The following is a 22129-nucleotide window of genomic DNA, read 5'->3' on the forward strand; positions in this document are numbered from 1 at the left end:
TTTTGGTGTATGGTGTAAGTTGGTGGTCTATTTTCATTTTTTTTGCATGTATCTGTCCAGATCTCCCAACACCAATTATTGAAGAGGCTATTTTTACTCCATTTTATGCTCCTGACCTTTTTGTCAAATATTAATTAACCATAGAGACTTGGGTTTATTTTTGGGCTCTCTATTCTGTTCCATTGATCTATGTGTCTGTTATTCTGCCAGTACCAGACTATTTTGATTACAGTGGCCTTGTGACATAGTTTAATATCAGGTATTGTGATCCTTCTTACTTTGTTTTTCTTTCTCAAAATGGCTGAGGCTATTTGTGGTCATTTATGGCTCTATATAAATTTTTGAAATGTTCTAAATTTGTGAAATATGTCATTGGTATTTTAATAGGGATCATGTTGAATCTATAAATTACTTTGGGTAGTATGGACATTTTTAATGATGTTAATTCTTCCAGTTCATGAACACAGTATACACTTCCTTTGATTTCTAAATATGGGCTTTGTCTGGTTAAAGGCTTGTCAATTTTGTTTATCTTTTCAAAGAAACAGTTTCTGGGTTTATTGATTCTTGGAATTGTTCTTTTAGTCTCTATGTCATTTAATTCTGCTCTGATCTTGATTATTTCCTTCATTCTACTTTCTCTGGGCTTTGTTTGTAGTGTAGTGTTAGTTTGTTTATTTAAAAATTTTCTATCTTTTTTAGGTAGGCCTGTATTCCTATGAACTTCCCTCTCAGGACTACCTTTGCTGTGTCCCATAGGTTTTAGGCTTTTGTGGGTTCATTTTCATTTGTTTCCAGAAACTTTTTGATTTCTTCCTTGATCTTGTTAATCCAGTTATTGTTTAATAATATTATTCAGTCTCTGTGAATTTGACTGTTTTTGAGTTTTTTCGTTTAGGTTGGTTTCTAGTTTCAAGCCATTGCTATGTGAGAAAATGCTTGATATGATTTTAGTTTTCTTGAATTCACTGAGGCTTGTTTTGTGTCCTATCATGTGGTCTATCTTTGAGAATGTTCCATGTGCATTTGAAAAGAATGTATATTTATCTTCTTTGGGGTGAAAAGTTCTGTATATATCAGTTAAGTCCACTTAATTTAGGGTGTTATTCAGTACCATGATATTCTTGTTGCTTCTTTGTTTGGAAGATCTGTCCATTGTTGACAGTAGGATGTTAAAATTTCATAGTATAAGTGTGTTTTTGCTTACATCTTTCTTGAAGTCTTCCAAGATTTTCTTTATATATTTGGGTACTTCTATTTTGGGTGCATATAACTTTACAATATTTATGTCTTCTTGATGAATTCTTCCTTTCAGTATTATGAAGTGACCTTCTCTCTCTTTTTATGGCCTCAAAGGCCATGACTGTTATATTAAAATAAACTGAAGGTTCCTGAGGTGTTTATTTAAAGGGTACAATATGTGACCATATGTTTCTTAAAAAACTCAACCATGTTTGTTTAGAGTCAGCCTTGCATGTACTCTTTTGTTGTTGTATTGTTGGAATAATGAATTACCAAAGACTGAATGGCATCTTTTTTCTTCTGATTATTTTTATCTTAGTTTCTCTGTGTTTGTAAACCTGAATGTTCTTTTATCACATAATCCTCATTTAAGGGCTTGAATGATATACATGTATTGAACTCTGTTATAAGGATAAAAATATGCTTTAAAGCACTACTTTTAGTTTGGGACTAAAGTTCTTATTGTTGTTTTCTTGTTTATTAGTGTGGCTAAAATTACTAAGAATTTGTTTTGCTCGTTATAAGATTTTGGTATTAATAAAAAGTTTACTTTTAGTTAATGATGTATACTTTAATAAAATATTTCTTATTACATTTATTACAAGAATATATAAAGATAAGCAATTTAAAAAAACTTTGAAGTCCCACTGTCTATATACACAGGTTGATAAACACCATATCTTCATATTTCTCATAGGTGCATTATTGCGATGGGCCTTGACAAGAAACTAACTTCACCAAAACTGAAGAAACAAATAAGTGTTGATAAAGGAGAGGAACTGAAGAAGGGTGAGGGGAAACTGGGGAAGGATAGAGCATGCATGAAGACAAGAAGAAATGAGATGGAGGGGAGCAAAAGCTCTGCTTCAGGCTTTTTTTCAGCTGAAGAAGGAAAAACAGGGGTTGAAGAAGTGCGGACTGCTGTAGAAGAAATGAAACATAAAGGAAAACAACATGTTTGGGAAGATGACCAAGAAAATATATATAAATATGGTAAGGTAACTAATGATACAGGGTTCTTTTGTTGTTACTGCTATTGTTCTTTTGCTTAAGTCTTTAACATGTAATTATCAAATTTGCAAAACTATGCACTGTGTGATATTATTCAGTTATGGTGTTTAGGTAATTCTGTTCCGTGCTAGAAATCCCTGACCACCTTCCTCCACTGTTTTGCCTGGAACCCTGTGTCACCAGCCTCTAGAGGGGTTGAAGGTGCTTGTGAAGGGGAGAAGGGGAAGGGGAGTTTATGCCTATGTGTGTGAGCCAGAGGATCTATTCAGTTCTGCATAGAGAGACCGTTCTGACCAAATAGAATTTGCTTCTTTTGTGTGTGTGTGTTTGAATATATTTGCTTTGGTGATATTGATGCTTTGGCATGAGGTAGGCACAATCTGTATGATTATATGGAGGTAGAGTTCCATAACTAGCAGTTGACATAGGCTTAGGGTCCTAGACTCTACTTGTCGACCTTTTTGTTTTCTTATTCTACTCTCCTCTCCCCTCTCTACCCTTCCCCTGTTTCCCCCTCACTTCCTTTCCTGATTCCCTCTGCTCCTCTACCTGTTACTCCTCCTCCTTCTTCCTCTTCACTTCTCCCTCCCCTGTCCTTTCTTCTCCTTCTTCTCCTTTTTCTTTCTCCTCTTCTCTCTCTCCCTCTTTCTCCTCGCACTCACATTCATAAACATAGTAGTAATAATAACAGTAATAAAAGGGCCAGGCAGTGATCACTGAGCCAAGTACTCTCCTCACACTGTGTTATTTTATCCTCATCATTTCATGTGGTAGATATTATTATTACCTCCATTTTACAAGTTGGGAAACTATAGATCAGACATGCAGAGAAAAAGTAACAGAACTAGGATTCAAACTGTAGGAAAGGAAAAACTGTTTTCTTTCTACTCATCTTAGGTCCTTATAAATTAGATTGACAAAAGAGATTAACAAGGGAAAAACTAGCATAAATTTATTAGCTTGCACATCACATATACCCATGGTAGCACTCAGAACTGAGTAATTCAAAGGAGTGGTTAGAATTCAGGTTTATATGGCTTGTTAACAAAAGAACAATATATTTTTAGTGAAGTGACAAGACAAAGGAAAAGGACTTTGAGCTTCTAGGGGCAGCAAATTGTGGAAAGGTAAATATACAAGGTCTGTCCAGAAGGTATTCACCATTTAATGTAGAAAATAGAGACACTTATTGAAGAAGGTACAAGAAGCATTGTACACAAAACAATGATGCCTCAGTCCCCGTTAAAGTAGACACCTTGGGACCTCATGCAGTTCTCCCAATTACCATTAGCTGCCCCCCACCCCCCGTCATATTTTCCTGAATCTCATTGATGGTCTGAAATTTCTTCTTTCAAAGGTGATTTTCATTTTGGAAAAAGCAAGAAGTTTCAGGGTGCCAAATCTGGGCTGTAGTGGAGCTGAGTCATCTGGGTGATTTGATCTTTCACCAAAAAACTATATGAGATGTGATGCATGAGCAGGCACATTGTTGTGATGAAGCTAACAATCTTCAGTTGTCTATAGCTGCAGCCTTGGCCTTCTGAATCATCTGAATAGTTTCTGCAGACGAATGTTTAAGCTTAATACAAAACTTGAGGTAGATTCATTGCTCTACTTGCTCAGTCATTTTGGATGTGATGGACACACAGTGCACATGCTCACTTAGTGATGTCTACCACCCCCACTGACTGGTATAGTGAAGTCGTCATCGTTCACACATGTGTATTCTAACTAACTCTTCTGGGCTGCCAGGTTATATCCATGTCAGGCAAACCGTTCTTGTTATATTAACAATGACTGGGTTTTTTTGGATGGACCTTATGTGGAGAACTAATAATTGACAAATTCTAGTTTTATTGGGGTTTGTTATGTTGATTCCTGTGGTGCATATCTGGAGTAATAAGGGCATAGAGTTGTCTCCTATGATTAACTCTGTACTTCCTGCTAGAGAGGCAAGAGAGACGCCTTCATAAATTTATGTTCTGCTTTTAGGCAAATGGGGAAGGGAAGGAAGCTTTTCTTGTATCTACTACTTCTCAGTGACCTTTGGCTCAAGATAATCCTTATACCAAAATTGTGTATTTTGGGGTGGCATACTCTGCCACTCTTCAACACCCAGGCTTGTCTGATTCAAAGCTCAGACTTTCAAACAGTGGCCAACCTTCTATTCTGCCTAAGCTATCCTTGATGTTACCTGGTTGTGGGTGATACATCCAAAGGATCAGAAATGGAACTGCCTGTGCCCCTTTTATACCCAGAAGACAAAGACTGGACTAGATAGAAGTGCTAGCCATGACCTGTGAAAGAGCTGGCATCAGGAAAAGGCACATCCTTGGTATCTTCTTCCTCACCTCCTCTTGTTGCTGCATGGGCTTCAGTAATCCAAGAAAGCAATCACAGAGTGGGTAGAGCACTGGATTCTATGCCTCTTTATTATAGAAAAAAGTGGCTATCTTCAAAAAGATTTCACTTACAATGCTTGGACCTAGTTACCTCTCTCTCTCTCTGATCCCTTCTAGTCTTTTTTTATCATCTTAGACTGAGAATTTAGAAATATCTATGGCAACAACAATAGCAGAGAGATTAACAAATGGGATGCATTTTAACTTTTTCATCTGTTTTAACTTTCAAGACATGTAGGTTTATCAAAGTCATGTTCAGTAGAGGCTTTTCATTTTCTTCATTTATTTTCTCTTAAACCAACATGGCCAGTACTTTGCATAGCATACTTTATGCCTATAATACAGCTTTTCCAAGATCTTTCTTCTGTGTTGGCTAGTTAATGGACTTTAATTGCTCATTTCCATTAAAAAAAAAGAGAAAGAAGCAGCAGCAGCTAGGCTTCAGCTCTCTGCAGAACAGTCGCTGATGGGAAGGGCAGCGAGAAGCTGGAGTGGAGGTCAGTGAGGGTGGATTGCAGCTGGATTGATGTTGACCTCGTGTTGACTCGCTTCCTCATTAGTGAGGATGGTAAACAGCAAACTAATTAAATTCTCAGAAAGAAGGATAATGAGATGGGGGAGAAAAAGAAATCATGAAAAGGAATCCAGAAAGCATGCCACCAATTCATGCATATTGAAAACACATCAGTAGATGACACAAAGGAGGCATGCTTCGAGCTGTAATGCTCATGGAGTGCTCTGTGGTTAATAGGAGACTGATATTTAGATGTGATGATAGTGGTGGGTAAAATGAAGCCAGGACAGCCTTAAAGTTCATACTTTGGGAAGAAACACAGAAGCTCCTGCAGAATAGGATGCAGGGGTTATTCTTGTGGTTCACAACATTTTCCTTCAACTTTATGCTCTGCTTCAATAACACAACTGTAATTGTGGTAACTGTACATCTCTGATTTTAATCAGGTGCTTTCATTAAAGTGTATAGAGTACATACTGTGTGTAATTTCTCTTTTCCAATGACCAGCTCCCTTCACCCCCCCAATCATAATCATTACTGCTAATGCCTAATACTGATTGGGCACCTACTGGCTTTGGCACTGTACTAAGCATGTTTTGAGGTTTATTGCTTTTAATACCACAGCTTTGTGAGGCAGATTACCTAAGTCACATACCTAGTGAGTGTTTAAACTGGGACTTGGGCTCAGGACTGCAGGACTCCAAAACCCTCCTGTTTCCCCATTGATGGCATTAATACTATCTAATACTATTGATGGAATCACAGCAGTTCACTCAGCTCTGTCTAGTCCCCTGCTTATCCTGTGACCAGGAGCAAATATCTGTAATGTGATATTTGTGTGTATATCTCCCTGTGTGTATATTTTGTGGCTAGCCTAAACTCCTCTTTTTGAAGTTTTTCAGAACATCCAAATAACCTTCTGCTCTTCCCCACTGCATTCATTGGACAGTATTTCACACAATGAATGGAGTCCTATACAAAAATCCATTACGGTAAAACCCAGTGGTATTGAAACAAACATTACTGGGAACCATGTATACGAACCTCTATGAGTACTGTATCTAGTCTATAAATACGTCTTATTTTCTCAACAAAAAGTGGAGATTCCTTGATGGCAAGGATTGTGTTCTCTCCCAATTTTGTCCTTTTGCGCTTAAAGGTTTATTGATTGATAAGTAACCGGGTCAAGTGAAGTATTATCTTATTAGTTGACCTGAAAATTTAAATAAAAATATTTCTATTTATTATATTTCCTGTTTCTTTCATGCAATATAAACCATTGCATGGTTTATATTTTCTTCTTTTTCATTTTCTTGCTTACTTTATAGTTCTGCTTTACAGATACTAATTTGCATTTATTGTTCTTCATATTAAATCTTTAACGAAAACAATCTTGTGATGAATTCTTTTTGCCTTCATTTTTAAATTTACTTTTAATTTTTAATTTTTTAATTTTTTAAATTGTTGTTCAAGTACAATTGTTTTCATTTTCCCACCAACTCCCCCCAACCCCAGCCATCCCCACTCCCCACCCTTGATCCTACCCCTCTTTGGTTTTGTCCATGGAGGGAATAATGGGGGGAAAAGTAGAAAGGTTTTCAGGAACATTTACAAAAGACATATAGACAAATGCCTTTATTTGTTAAAGTTTCTGATTTCACTTTTCCTCTTACATCTTCCTCATATAGTCTCTGCATTAACAAAACTTTCCTCATATGCACAGGGCATGCGTTTCTAAATTAAATTTCTTTCATTGGACAGGGTGGATAGATTTTGAGTAATTACTCGAGAGGAAAAGAAACCAGAATATTTAATAATTAAAACATACAAAAATAGGGAAATCTTTACTTTCCCTGTAATTTTCATTTTAAAGATAATTGTTTATTTGCTTAATTGGTTCTGCATGAAATCCTTTTGCTCTCTATCCTTGGCATGTTGTCATTTTCAGATTGTTAGTTTTTGGTGAAAGAAAAAGGGTAACAATTAAAAATGAAAGGTGAAAATTTATAACCACAAGGGACAGCTGGAGTTGATATGAGGTGACAGTTTTCTTTTTCTGCTGCAGATTTGCACCTCTGTAGGGAATGAAGCAAATTAGTGGCTGTACTAATTTTCACTCTTGAAATATAAGTGTTTCATTGATTGTAAGGATGAATAATGTAAATGATTGCAACCCTGGCTTAGGTATAGAGCCTTCATAATGCCTTTTCTTGATGTCCATTGGTTCTCAAAGAATGTGCTTTATACAGTGTGACTTCTCAGGGCCTTTGGCCTTGATTAATTAAATTTCCCACTTCACTATTCATTAACTTAATATCCAAATATTTTGAACATTTTTCATATGAAATATGACCTCACTGGATCTCCAAATTAACTGTCATTATTATGATACTGTTATCTTCATTTTTAATATATTTCTAACTTAATGTTTTCTATCAAGTTCTTCTCTTGTCCATTTTGGTTATTATTAGATGATGATGTCCTTCTGTAAATGAACTCTGTTAAGCTTGTCATTTGGAACTTCATTTCTTTTGTGCTCTTATACATGTAATTGATTGCATTCTTTGATCATTTGCTGTTAGTTTTCCACTTCCACTAATTATTTAAAAAAGAAGTGAAGAAAGATCCAGAAAAAAGAGGAACGGAGTCAAAGATCTCATTAAGGTGAAATGGCTTAAGTACGGGGATTCCATTTTCATTGTCATAGAGATTTTTACTTTTTCAGAATATGAAGAAGATTTTGAAGTAGAGGAGGAGAAACAAGATGGGAAGGCTAACCAAGAAGAACGGGCTGATGATCAAATGAATGGAACATCAAAGTCACCCTCAGATGATGAAAAAGATCATTTAGACCCTGAAAAAGAAAGTGGAACCTTATCCCAGAAGGCACCAGATGCTGATGACAGTGTGAAAGATGAGGCCGATGGATGCTCTGAGAGTGAATTGGAAGAGGATAAAGAAGGCAAGTTGTTTAGCTTATCATATGACATAGACTGTTAAAAGTGTGCATACTAATTTTCTTTTCCTTATATTTAATGATATAGTCTTTTAAGGGAATATTTAGAGCATGGATTTATAACCAGAGGATGCTGATCAATCAGTCTTCTGTAAGATACCAGATTATAGAGTCACTCTTTAATCATTCTTCTTTCTTTAGTTTGCTAAGGTTTTTCAGCAGGATGTCAGGTAAAACTTGTAGTGACACATCTTCTGTTTACCTAGAGAATTATTATTATTTTTTAATCCTAAACTATCCTTCCTTACATAAGACATATATATGCACACATACACTCACTTGCACACACACACAATTTTGTGGCTTTGGAAAAATGAAAAGTATCTTATATTCAGCTAAAGGAAAAGTTGAAGATTCCTGTCTTAGGTTCATGTTTTTTTCTCCACTTACCTCGAGCACAAAATGCTGGCATATTAGTTTCATGAAAGGGTTAACTTTCTTGGCAAAGGTGGCCTCTGCACAATCTTCAAGCCTAAAAACATCTGAATAGTCACAAGGAAAAACACAGGTCTTTTTGGGTATAGAAAGAAACCCTCATCTGAGATACATCTCAAATCTTTGAGACTTTTAAAAGCTTTATTTCACCAAAATAATGTCCAATCAAGAAAGGAACCCATTTATTTTAAACTAAAGAACGAGGTCACATTATGTCATTTTGAATTACTCTTCATTTTCCCCATTTTTTTCACCTCTCAAAATTTTTTCTATGTAAAATCTCAAAAATTTGAATTTAAGGACTATATCAGGATAATATAAGAGTAAACTAAGTAATCAAGAAAACCCCAACAAATATTTATAGTTCCACTCTCTTCAAGAAAGAATTCCAGCAAACCTGTTCTGAAGTTTCATGCACACATACTGGCAATAAAGTAAGGAACAGCAGTTAGAATAAAAAAGAAGATAATTTTACTAAGAACCATAGAGAAGATCATGACTATGCTTGAACTAAACTTTCTAACACAGTAAAGAGTGAAGCACAATGTGAACATTTAGAACATTATCTGTCAGTAAACTTGAAAACAAGATTTTTTCTAACTTTTATTGGAGTTGAAAGAACCAGTCAAGATTAATGATAAAACACTGAAATACTTTTTGTAATGTCTTCAACTGGACCTTTTCTAGAGATTCTCTTAATAATTACATGCTATGTTTTTAGGTGTGCCTAATATATGTCTTTTCTCAATTTGAATGTGAATATTGGACTTAAGTTTATAGTCCTACATGGTGTAGAGAAAGTTAAAAAGTCTGTAGAAAAGTGACTTCACCTGACTCAAATTTTAAAGAAACTACACCAGTGACTTGAACCTGGAAAAGGATTGAAAATGAAAATGTGTTTGCGTGTAAATATAACTGGTTGAAAATTCAAAGGACTCAATTTTTAATTTCCTCAGTAATGATGGGAAATTATCAACCATTGGTTTCATAAAGATTAAGTACATTCATTTAATATGCAGTCATCTGGGATTATTTTTGTGCTACATAATCACCTAGCTTTCTTGGGATCAAATGGATTTTTTTCTGAGATGCAGTGATTATTATTTTTCTTTACATTCAAACATATGATGTAGGCAGTACTTGGATCTTCCTTGAGGGAAACTTTTCAACATTTAAATCTGTAATTATCAAATAACTGACAATGATATGTAAGCTTAACACCGAAACACCATTTGCATATAAATAATTGGAACCCTGTGTTTGGAAAGCCATTCTATGGCTATTGTTAATTAAGATATTTTGTGCTAAGCATTGTACTTAATATTTTACATGAATTATCTGATTTACCTCAAATGACCTGGAAAAGCAGGCACTCTTTCTCTTTATCTCTGTTTTACAAATAAATGAACTTGACAGCAGTGACATTAAGCAACTCACACAGCCAATAAATGGTGGAACCAAGACACAAGCATTACCCAACTTTAGAGCCTGAATTTTGAAAAAACGATATCATGTTTCTCCAAATCAGAAAATCTCCACTTATCTAAAATTAAAGTACACCTCCCCCCAAGAAAAGGATTAAGCATTGTTAAGAATAAACATTTTAGAGGGATTTATCTTGAGCTCTTTTTCTTTAGTCTTTGTATTTATTTTTTGTTTGTTTTTAAACAGAGGAAATATGAATGGACATTTTCTAATTCTACCCAAGTTTATCTCTCTCCTCCCTGGATGGACTACTCGGTCTATTCCCAGACCTTTTGTTCAGTTCCAGCTCATCCCCTCCTCTTCTTCCTCATCTGCTTCTGTGACCTTCACTGAGGTCTTGATCTTATGAAACTCCATCACTTAGTAGTTCATTTTTCATTTATTGTTTCTTGTGTGTGAAATTTTCCTCCTCAAGGTGATTATATAAGCTAATAGCACACAAATTAATTACTCTATGAAATCCAGGATTGTGTGTTATTTTTGTTTTTCCTCACAGAGGTGATTAATGAAGAAAATTTTATAAATATTAAGCAATTACTTGATTTTTTTTAACACTAAGAATACTGAGGTACTTTTTTTAGTGCTATAATATCTAGCTACATTTAGGTTATATGATTATTACTGGAATTTTATTGAAACAATCTTTGCTGCATTATATAGATATAAAATATAGAGCATTTTAAATAGATATATAATAAAAGCTATTAGAACATATAAAATCTAGTCCATAAGTGTTGATAAATTTAAGAGCCAATAAATTGGTTAATGATTTTATTTTGTTGTTTCGATAATGATGTTAATAAGCTATCTTTTCAGAGCTCCTTTGCATCTTTGTTATTTGCCTTAAAAGTTGGACATTATTCTGAGACAAAGTATCATCATTTATTACTCTTCCTTTTCTCTACGTCAGGCTTATTTATTTTTCCACCCTTTTATTTAGATAACCTGATCTAATGTTATTTTAAAAACATACATTTTAGTGCATAGAATATCAGAATTATATATTTCATCCAGCAAACAAATAGCACATATTAAAAATTATAATGGTGTAATAGATTCTTTGGAACACTCTATTGAAAAGCCAGATCTAATTTTGTCTTCAAAAGTGTAAGAGGTGTGTTGTGACCACTGAATCCCAGACATTGGTACATCCTTTTTATTGACATGATTAAGAATCTTGTGCTTAGTATTTGGATGTATTTCATTTGAACCTGCCTGAACCTGTTCCCAGAGGGCAAACAATTGCCCAGACTGTCACTCTTGTGACAAGTAGGCCCCATTTAAACCGCCAGCTAACAATTGCACTGCCTGCCTTGATGAATACACTGTGCTGAAGAGCCCATGAGTGATAGAGTGCTGGGGACTGAGAGCTGACTCAGAAAAGACCCTGGTTTTAGGAATGATGGGTGAGACTTCCCATCATTTAAAAAGAAGGACAGCTTCCTTTTCTCCGCATTTGTATTAGCAACTCCAGCTGCTAATTCGCCAGTTGAAAATATGTTGTCATAGATGAATGTTATGAGGTTGAAAAGGAAAAGTGTCATGTCACTGAGAATATACTTTCATTTTTTTACAGACGGTTTGGATGATAGTGCCTGTGGGTAAGAGGGAAAGACTAAGAAGCTCCTTTTCAAAAAAAAGAACTGAGAGGGGTTGGGGAGTGTGGAGACAAAATTTGTTCCCAGAATACAAAGAAAAGAACTTAAAACTAAAACAAGTGTTTTTCTAGCAAAAAAGGACACTTCCCTTGTGCTATTTTCCAGTCTGTTGAAGAAATAGGCCGAATTGAAATGTAAATCCCAGAGTCACAAAAATATTCTGTGTACTTGACTTACAGACTGCAAAAATCTCTCTCTTCATTTCTTTGTTTATGGGCTTGAAGAGACACATAGGAGAGAAGGCTGCTCTTTCTATGTGAAATTATACATGCTACGAAACCACACTCCGTGAACTTCAGAGTAACTTGTCTGCTCCTAGGGTCAGAAGAGATTAAGGGAAGATTGGAGGAGGCCTTCTGGCCAAAGTCAAAATGTGTGATTTTTGCATGATTAGCCAAACTTTAATTTTTCTTAATGGTAAGAATTTCTTAATCTATTTTTACTCTTCAGTTGCTGAAATAGGAAGTCATGGTAAATATTTAAATATGTCATCATCTTTTAGTTTCACATGATACACTTTTCCATGAGGTATTTCTTCATAATTTTGAATCTGCTTTGTACATAGCAAAGACACTGCCCAGGCATCCAATAGAATCTTGTAGAATGCAAAGCTGATTGACTAGATTAACAAGTAAATGTGAAAATATTTAGGCAGTAGCACAATGTGACACATGATTTGATTACATTCTCAGTATTTTAGGTGTTTGTTTTAATGCTTACAAAGAGCAATTAAAAGTAAATATGGAGGAACTTTTAAGGTTTCTTTTTCTCTTCTTCTTACTATATCTACATTTACCTACAGATATTTATTCTTAAAAGGTAATGTATATATTTGTCTCATTGATGAAATAAGTAATGAATGATCAGTATGAGAACATATGCCCTCCTGTAATACAAATAACTAGTTAATATTCATAGATGGAATTTCATGATTTCTATTTGTATGTTCATTAAGCATACACTCATTTGAAAATACTTACTGAGTGCAAAGCACTTGTCTAATTAGGTATTACTGTACATGAAAATACTGACTGAACCACAGCATCTATATAAAATATAAACAGATTTTTATGGACATGAATATAATCAGGATAGAATTATTAATACAAGTAATAGTGTAACTGTACATTGATATGTCATAGTTAATTTGAAGAAAATAGGAACAGCCTTTGTGCAGATTTTGTTGTGAACCCTGGGACTAAGGAATGGGAAAGAGAGACATTATTCACACTAGAGCTCAGAAGAGTATTGAGTCCACTGAGTTGGGATACATGGTATATCACTGAGGATCTAAATGTTTAACTGAGTTTATGTACTTGAGTTTGTACACTTAAATTAAGGTGTCTGTATGGGCTTCAAGCTAGTAAACCAAAAACAAAGTAGTTAAAATTAAGACACTGATGGAGGGAATGGTGAATTTAAACTGGAACTGTGGTAAATTTAAACTGTGGTAAAATCATGCATGGTCCATGCTAGGGAGTGAAGAAATAATTGTAAACTAAGGTTAGGATATATAATTGGTTCAAAAAAGACAATATGGTTTCTGAATTTAATAAGAATATAATAGCAGCTTCTGAGAGGGCTATCCTCGGTTGCTGTTAGGATGAACAAACACCTTAATGAACACGTGCAGTTGATCTGTTGTGCTCATGCAAAGGAAGCAATGTCCATCTGGAGTGGGGGAGAGACCTGGCCTGCCTTTCCCTCCACTGTAGCTTCAATACCTAGATCATTGCTTGACACATAGGAAGCGCTCAACATGTATTTAGTGAGTGAATCTATGTAAATGGCTTGGAAGGAGAAGGACAACTCAGAACCTCAGTTATGAAAAGAGAAGGGAGACTTTATACTGAATTTGCTGAGCAGAAGTAGTAGTGACTGTGGATGTGCGGGTGGTTGGTGCCTTTCATCAGGTATATGAGGTCTGTTGAGAAGGTGAAGGTATCCAGCCATATAATATAAAAAACAGAGACATATATTGAAGAAAATACAAGATACAAGAAACATTGTATGTGGGGCAATGATGCCTCAGTCCCCTTCAAAGTAGGCACCTTGGGACCTCACACAGTTCTCCCAATCTCCATCAGCTGCCCTGTCATATTTTCCTAAATCTCACTGATGGTCTGATATCTCTTCCCTTTCAAAGGTGATTTTAATTTTGAGAAAAAACAGAAGTCACGGGGTGCCAAATCTGGGTTGTAGTGGGGCTGAGTCACCTGGGTGATTTGATGTTTTACCAAAATGTTTTGCATGAGACATGATGCATACACAGGCATGATGTTGTGATGAAGCTGCCAATCACCAGTTGTCTATAGCTGCAGCCCTCTGAATCATCCACATAGGTTCTGTGGAGGAATGTTCAAGATTAACACAAAATTTGACGCAGATTTGTTGCTCTCCTCACTCAGCCATTTTGAATGTGATGGCCACACTGAACACATGCTTATTCAACAGCATCTACTGCCCCCACTGACTAGCAACAGGGAAGTCATCATTGTTTATGCATATGCATTCTAGTCCACTCTCCTTGGTGGTTACATCAATGTCGCACACAGGGTTCTGCCATATTCACAATGGCTGGACTTTTTCTTGAGAGGCCTTGTTGTATATCAAATTAGGTAGACAAGAAAGTATCAACAATGGAGATTACTGTTTTGTGCATGTGTGTTGTGTCTTTATAATTTTTGTGATTGCCCACTCAGTATTAAGTTACAAGTAACTAAATGATGTGAATCTTCATACGCAAAGTATCATGGTCAGAATTATAAGTCATAATGGTTTTGACAGCTACCTTTTGCTTTATATTCATATTCTGAGTGTTTTCAATAGACTCTGTCTGGGTTTTAGAGTAGTGAAAAAATTAAGAATGATCACCAGAGATATAAAAGGGAGGACAGACTATGAATTCCAAGTTCTGATGCTCTGAAGAGAACTATTTTTCATTTGTCATCCTTGGGTGGGAAACAGTGGAAAGTTAGCCAAGAGAAGCAATGGTGGGTCCATGACAGTAGGTTCTCTCTGTTTCAAGGCCATTTGGCTTGTGGAGGGGTATTGGTTTTACTGCAGTGGGTCATTGCAAAAAAAGTGTTTTACAGATATTGCTATTTTCTAGCTAATGCACCTTGGGTATTATTTAAATACTCTGGGTTTTATGTTCTAGAAGATCTAGAACACTCTATAAAAAGAAGATAAATAACTATTCCATGGGATTAAATGAGATGCTTATAAAGTTTTTACCTGATTGTTTGATATAAGTAGGTATATAATTATGATCCAGGTTTATCTTTTTTCCTTAATACATGTTAACAGCAATTTTACTCTTAATATATAATATACAGGGTGACATCACAAGAAATAAATTTATTGAAATATATTTAACTTGTATAATTTTATTCAGGGGAAAAACTAAAAGTCATAAAGAAATCATTCTTTGATTAGGTCATATTTTTGTCATGCAATTTCTGCAATGACTTATGGAGAGCAAGTAGAATAACCTCAACTTTACAGCCAAGCCACTAGAGAAATTAAGCAGTATCACCAAAATCAAAGCTAAAAAGTATCCAAGTCAAAGTCTGAAACATCTAGGTTTGTCTTACAGAAAAACCTGTTATTTTCTCTCAGTCTCATGTTGTGTAAAATAGCGGTGACACAGAAGGAAGAAGTTATCAATGACATGAAAACAAGATGGTGATGGATTTAGTGACTGGCTGAATGGAGAGAGAGAAAAGTCAGAGATCCTGCTTAGGACATGGGTCAGGGGCACCAAACTTGCTGACTTTGGCCAAGGGCTCAGGCCACAGGCACACATCATTTCTTTACCATGAAGACCAAGAGCAGGTTCTTTCAGCATCACGGAGAGACCACTGGGGAGACAAATGGAATTGGGTATGAAGCACAGTTGGTTACCAATGTACCGCTGAGATCAATTTTTCTCTCCTAATGACAGAAATATTTACATATGTGTTCTCAAAGTTCCTTTATATGTGAAACTCCTCTATATAAAGCTTGCTTTTATTTCTAAGAGGACAAATAAAATTAGTGTCGAAAATCGAATTCCATGGCCTTAAAACATTTTGAGCATTTTTTGTAGGCAGAGTCTGTATGAAAATGAAAGTAAGAAATGAGCATGAAACAAAATTATACAATGAGGTTAGAGAGAAATTTGGAAACTGAAATGAGTTTAGGTAGAAGGTCAAATACCCTTGCCATTTCGAGGTCATTCATTCTACTAAGGACGGACTCAAAATTGAACTAGAGTGTGTTTCAGCCTTTTGAAATGAAACAATACAATTAATAAAGTCTACTAAAGAAATATAGGGAAGCACTCATTTTTTATTATGTGAACAACCCTCAGAGCCAAAGGGGAAGCCACCATGACAATATGAAGAGAATAAACATGAATATTTTTGGAAGTTCAGAACAAGTATGACATTGTGCCCTAGCTAATTGTACCATTAATGAAAGCCCCTGATCAAACCACTGGCAAACAGAAGCTGTTTTTCATTAAAAACAAAACAAATGTGAGATGCTTAAGAGGGGGGGAGGTCATAGTCTCTAAAGTTTCTGATGTAGTGCAAGTAAGATAGAGAACAGCAGTCTGTGATCTGCTCCCTTCCCTACAGAGAGACAGCATACTCAGATTTCATACAATGGTGATAAAGAATGAGAGGCTAAAGTCTGTGATTCCTTTGAGAAACAGTGGTCTTCTGGTACCTGTCAAGGTAGTTGGGAGATAAAAATAAATGGAATTGTACTTAAGAGGTTCTGTTGCTCACAGGCTTTTCAGAGTTTGGTTTTTACTGCTGTGTAGCATCTCTCGAATCTTTGTGGAAACTCTGATGTGTCCCTGAGACTATATTTAAAATGCTAAGACCTGTCATGGAGAGCTGTTGGGGTTGGAGGAACTGAGGGAAGAGGATAAGAGTTAAGACAGTTATTTCTTCCCTTAATCTTTATGTCAACTGCTACAGCCATCTGTGCAGCTGCCAAGCAAAAATGAAAGAAACCAAAAAAAAAAGGTAAGGTACACACAGAGAAGAGAAAATAAGAAAGCTAGGCAACATGTGAGTGCAGGATACTTCATCTGAAGATACATTCTATCAAAAACAATTACAGACACCCATATATTAGTGAAGAACCCAAAAACGAGTTTGCAGGGCCCTGGTCTACAGCAGTGTATGCAGTGACTTTTTAGGATGAGAATCTTTCTTATTGAGATTTGGTATATATGTCACTGTCTTGGAGAATTAAAAAAAGCTTTTCTGGGGTAGTAATTACTAAACCATTTTTGGTGTGATAGGTCTCTAGACTGCTTATCTGGAGTATCAATCACGTAAGTGTTCTACCTGATCTCCTAGAATCTTTTTTACGGATTCTGTGGGCCCACCCTCTGTACCCTCTGCCCTCTTCAGAGGACAGGCAGGAGCTCCTGGAGTTGTTTCACCTCCAGGAACAAAGAGCCTGGAAGTGCCAAGGAATTTATGTCCCCTTAGGGTGGCCTATAGTTAAGTCTGACTGGAGCAGAGTATGAAAGCCAACACCTTTCTCGAGGGAGAAAAAAAGCTAATATAACTTGGACTTCAGAGGTGCTTGTGGGATCAGGCTGAAGTTTAAATGTTTCTTGAAATAGCTCCCTTGATTGACTTCTTCCCTTCTCTGCCCTCTCCCCCACAGAGGAAGAGTTTCTCCTGGAGCATATACTATGTCCTTAATCTATCACTTGCACATGTATCCTCATCTCAGCATTTGCTTCTGGGGAACCTGAAGTAATACATCTTCTACACATGCACGCACACACACACACACACACACACACACACACACACACAGGAATATCATCTCAAAAGATTAATTGTGTCTAGGTATTACACAAATGCAAGTTCTTCTCACTATATCTATCTACTAGGGGATCCTAGCATGGTGGGTATTAAAGAAGATAAAAATTTAAATTTTATTCACAGAGTACTGTGTTTATCCAAGATCATGATGAAATAAGGGCTTTTGCTGAATAAGTAAAATATTTTTCAATTTCTTCTATAACAGAATATACTTCAAAAACTTTTCCAATAAAATGGCTTTCTAAAAAAATAAATACAGTTAGGTTATAGTTAAATGTGATTTATTGTTGAAAACTTCTATAGACTCACAGATTACACAGGTTTTTATTATTTTTATCATGACAACTATGTAAAATGAATGGGAAAAAGGTATCAAATCTCCTAAACTACGCTAAATGATTTTGTGTGAATAATTATTAACATAATTCCCACAAACTAATTGCTTTATAAAGACAGTAATGCCACCACCTTTATGACTTGTAGATATAAAGACTGCTTCATCATCCTCATCCAGAAGTCGCCCATATTCCAGCTGCAGTGAAGACGAATCCACACTGAGGGACAGGGAGGCACACGCTGACGGCAGCCCAAACTTGAGTGTCAGAAGTTCGTCTTCTCAGGATTTGAGTGAAACCGATGAGCCAGGAAAATCACAACTTCCAATAGAGGATTTGTTAAAAATTGAAGACCAAAAGATAATAAAAGCAAATGTGGAGATCAAGCCTCTGCTCACAGAGGAAAGCTTGGAGGATGTTCTCGAAGAAGAAACAAAGAAAGGAATCCAAGTGATTGCAGACGGCTTACCTGAAAAGTCCAGGGAACATGTTTCCAAGGAAGAAAAGGGAAATTATACATATAAACTTTGGAAAGGAAGCACTGCTAAGGTGAAGGACAAAATGGCAGGTCCCTGTTGGGTGGAGAAAGGTGGTAAGTATGGCCATTGAGTTGGCCTGCCATTGTCTCCATGCATGGAAGCTGACTTTGATCATTCCATTCTGCCAAAGCTTGGGAGGTACTGTTGTGATAATGCCAAAGGGATTCAATTTTGTCCTATTTCTCTCTTTGTCACATAATCATACATGTATTTTCAGCTTGCTGTTTTTCTTCTATTGCATTTTAAAAACTGCTTGACAATTCTTATGTAGCGTGTTTCCTATTTTCTGTAAATTTCTTCCTATGGTAATTCTATCTCAAGAATCAAATAAACCACAGCGATATGTGCCTTGAAGGCAAGGGTATGTGTGGCTTTTTAGAGGTTATAACCTTCAGTGCTATTTGTCTTTAGCCGTATGCTCACTTAAAGACATCCATAGCTAACACTGATAGGTGCTTACTATGAGCTAGTTCTAAACACATATATTAACTCATCTAATCCTCACCACTGCTCAATATTGCCCTGAGTTGGGTTCTATTATCAGCATGATTATTTTTTTTACAGATGACAAAATCATGACTCAGAAAGGTTACACAAGTTGGTGATAAGCATTCTTAGGATTTGAATTTAGGCAGGGTGGTTCCAATTTCTAAAAATGTCCTATTGTATCTGTGCAATAGGAATTTTTAGATTTAGGTGAAAATATAAAAATTTTATAGAAAACTCTAAACTTTATTTTGAGTTCTTCTCTAAAGCTGAGTAACTTCCTGGTCCAGGGCTTCCTGGGTATGTAAGATAGTTTCATTCATCAGGGAAGGGGGGCCATGCCCCAGGATAATCAGGTCCCAGTACCTTAGACACATGAAAGGACAGTTAAAAAACCGAGCTGTGTCATGTGAATAGTCGGACTGTGCCTGCCAGACTTTTGGCTGTCAGACAGCAAGCACCGTGTGCCCTGTAACTTCCATCTCTGTCGTTTCCCTGCTCTCATCTGTCTCCCCTGCCAACATGGTGGGCATTCTTCTTGATTCCAAGACAAAATTTGTTTTCACATTTAAACATTACTAAAACCCACCTGTGTTTTAAAAGTTATGAATACTTTCAATGTCTGTATTCCTTTTAGAAACTTCAAAGCTGTTATTAAACCACTGGGACCTACATCTAGGAATTGAGGATATTGAAGAGTTATTTTCAATTCAGATATTATCAATAACCTCTAATTTTGTACAAGGCATCATGGTCAATAAGAAATGTGTAAGAGAGGATTCCTCCCATAATGTGTTGGAAATAAGGCTTGGCATAGCAGTAACTGGACAAAGTTCAGTAGCCATATTGTAAATAAAATCAGAGAAGGTACGAATGCTGGGGGATTTCAAAGGAAGAGAGGTCCCTTTTGGTTAAGGGCACCTTGAAAGTTTTTGTGAAGGATTTGCTTGAGGAAGCCCTTAAAAGTTAAATAAGATTTTGAAGGTAGACTAGAGGAGGGTAAAAGCATTCCAGGAGAGTGGGATGTAGCCAAATATATAACCTTTAAATAAGTTGAAAAAATAACTCTAGAATCAACAGTTTGATAACATTTAGCCCAGGAGTCAAATCTGGTCTACTACCTTTTCTTTTTGTATGCCTGTGAGCTACATGCTTTTTTTTTTTTTTTTAATTTAAGCGTTGGGGAAAAAAGTCAAAAGAATAATATATATATGTTGTAATGTCAAAATTATGTTAAATTCAAATTTCAGTGTTAGAAAATAAGTTTAATTGGAAAGGAGCCATGTTGATTCATTTGCATATTATTCTGGCAGCTTTTGCATGCAAGGGCAGAGTTAAGCTGTTGCAGTAGGGACTCTGTCACTCACAAGGCCCTAACAATTCACTTTCTGGCCCTTTGCAGAAAAAGTTTCTCAACCTCTGCCCTAGGATTTTAATACAAATAGCCTCAACATTCTCTAAAAGATTTTGCCATAGAAGAGTTAGGATTCTTGTTAAAATATATTTTAAAATCTATTATAAAGTAATTCAAATCTTTGATCATCTATTTCATTGTCCAATTCAGGAACACATAATGTATAATCCAAAAAAAACTTGTGTAGTCTATCAATCTGTTGATCAAAAAAGGTAGAGATATTAAAATTCAGTAGTAACATTGACATTATGATTCCTTTATTTCCACTTCAGTCAGTTAGATTGTTTACCTGGATTTATGTAAATAGACATCTTTTCTGTGAAGTGAGGTGCACACATGTAGGCTGTCTCTGGGCAGCAGATCACACGGCAGAGGCACTGAACTAGGAAGATGTCACTTGGAAGAGGGTGGGTTTTCTTTTTTTCTGGATCTGTGGAATGAAAGTGCGTATATGTATTATTTTTCTCAAATGTTCTGGGAACCCTGTGTTCTTGACTTGATAACATCTGTAATTTTAAAACATTTTATTATTTTTTTATTAAGTTTTAGAGTCAAGACTAGGTTGCAAGTTTTGTGATTATCTTCCTTAAGCTCTAGTATATGTACTGAGTCTCTTTATTAGTGTTTATTTTTCATATTTACTTTATTTATGAAATAAGATTTAGAAAATAGAGAAAAGTAACTTTAAAAATTTACACATAAATTTAATCACACAAAAAATCACTTTTAACACTTGGTCAGGATTTTTATTTCTAAAGTTAAGGTTTACAAATTGTGTTGTCATATTCTTATAAAATGAATACTGCCTTTTATTCTTGACTTTATGACCAAAGCATTTTTATGTTTTTATATAATCTTTATGAATATGTTTACTATCTGTCTACTATTACATTCTGTGGTTTTCTCATAATTTAATCATTTCCATATTGTTGGATATTTTTTTCACTATTATTATTCTAATTTCTTACTACTTTAAAGGTGATTATTTTCTTAGTCTAGGTTACAAGAAGTATAGTTTCTGGATCTCAGAGTATTAAGATTTTAAGGTTTTGGTTGAAAATTTTTTTCTTGCAAAAGATTGGTTGAAAAGTTTAAGTAATACAGAACAGATGAGAATGAAGTGAAAGCTGCAGTCTTCCTTGTCTAGTCTCTACTCTTTTCCAAGGGACAGAGAGAAAACAGTAGATAATAGTTTTTTATACATGATTCCAGGAAATTTTACATATATCCATATATATAAATGTATTCATATTTTATATACACACATTTTATATACTGATGAAAACATGATATGTTTTGTTTTACAGCTTGCTTTATTTTTAAAACTTAAACAGTTTCTTGGGTATTTTTTCATATCAACACACATAACTGTACCTTGTTCTTATTTACTAAACATGTTAGTCCTTTATATTACCTTAGCATCTTATAACTTTGAAAATTTTCTTTCAAATGTTTTGCCTCTTGTGCAAGAACTGATGTTACAAGGGCCCAGAGGCGGTATTGTAAAGTACATGGAAAATAAGACATTCATAGTTAAAACAAAGACCATATAAAATATTGAGAATTATGTAGAAGGATTAATACTATCAAAATTTAAGAATGAATAGATTATAACAGTTGGGTGCTGATGTTTTAAAAATATGCTCAAGGAAATAATATAATAAATATGTAAATATATGAGATAACAGAATAAAAGAAGTCATACATATTCTCAAAGATCTTTATATTAATAAACATTTCCAAGAATATTTTAGA

General features: G+C 35.4%; 1 protein-coding gene across 3 annotated transcripts in view; it reads left to right on the forward strand.

Annotated features, from left to right (window-relative positions):
- Window positions 1–22129, forward strand: part of ERICH3 (glutamate rich 3) — a 112902-nt gene that overhangs the window by 76236 nt on the left and 14537 nt on the right. For all 3 annotated transcript variants that reach the window (XM_045835585.1, XM_045835587.1, XM_045835586.1), the window contains 3 exons: window positions 1940–2235; window positions 7895–8131; window positions 18084–18527. In XM_045835585.1, coding sequence (XP_045691541.1) covers window positions 1940–2235; window positions 7895–8131; window positions 18084–18527 — 977 coding nt within the window. The remainder of the gene's footprint in view (window positions 1–1939; window positions 2236–7894; window positions 8132–18083; window positions 18528–22129) is intronic.

Source organism: Phyllostomus hastatus, unplaced genomic scaffold (assembly GCF_019186645.2).
Source record: "Phyllostomus hastatus isolate PE091 unplaced genomic scaffold, TTU_PhHast_1.1 phas_contig_209, whole genome shotgun sequence".
In the NCBI taxonomy this organism is placed as follows: domain Eukaryota; kingdom Metazoa; phylum Chordata; class Mammalia; order Chiroptera; family Phyllostomidae; genus Phyllostomus; species Phyllostomus hastatus.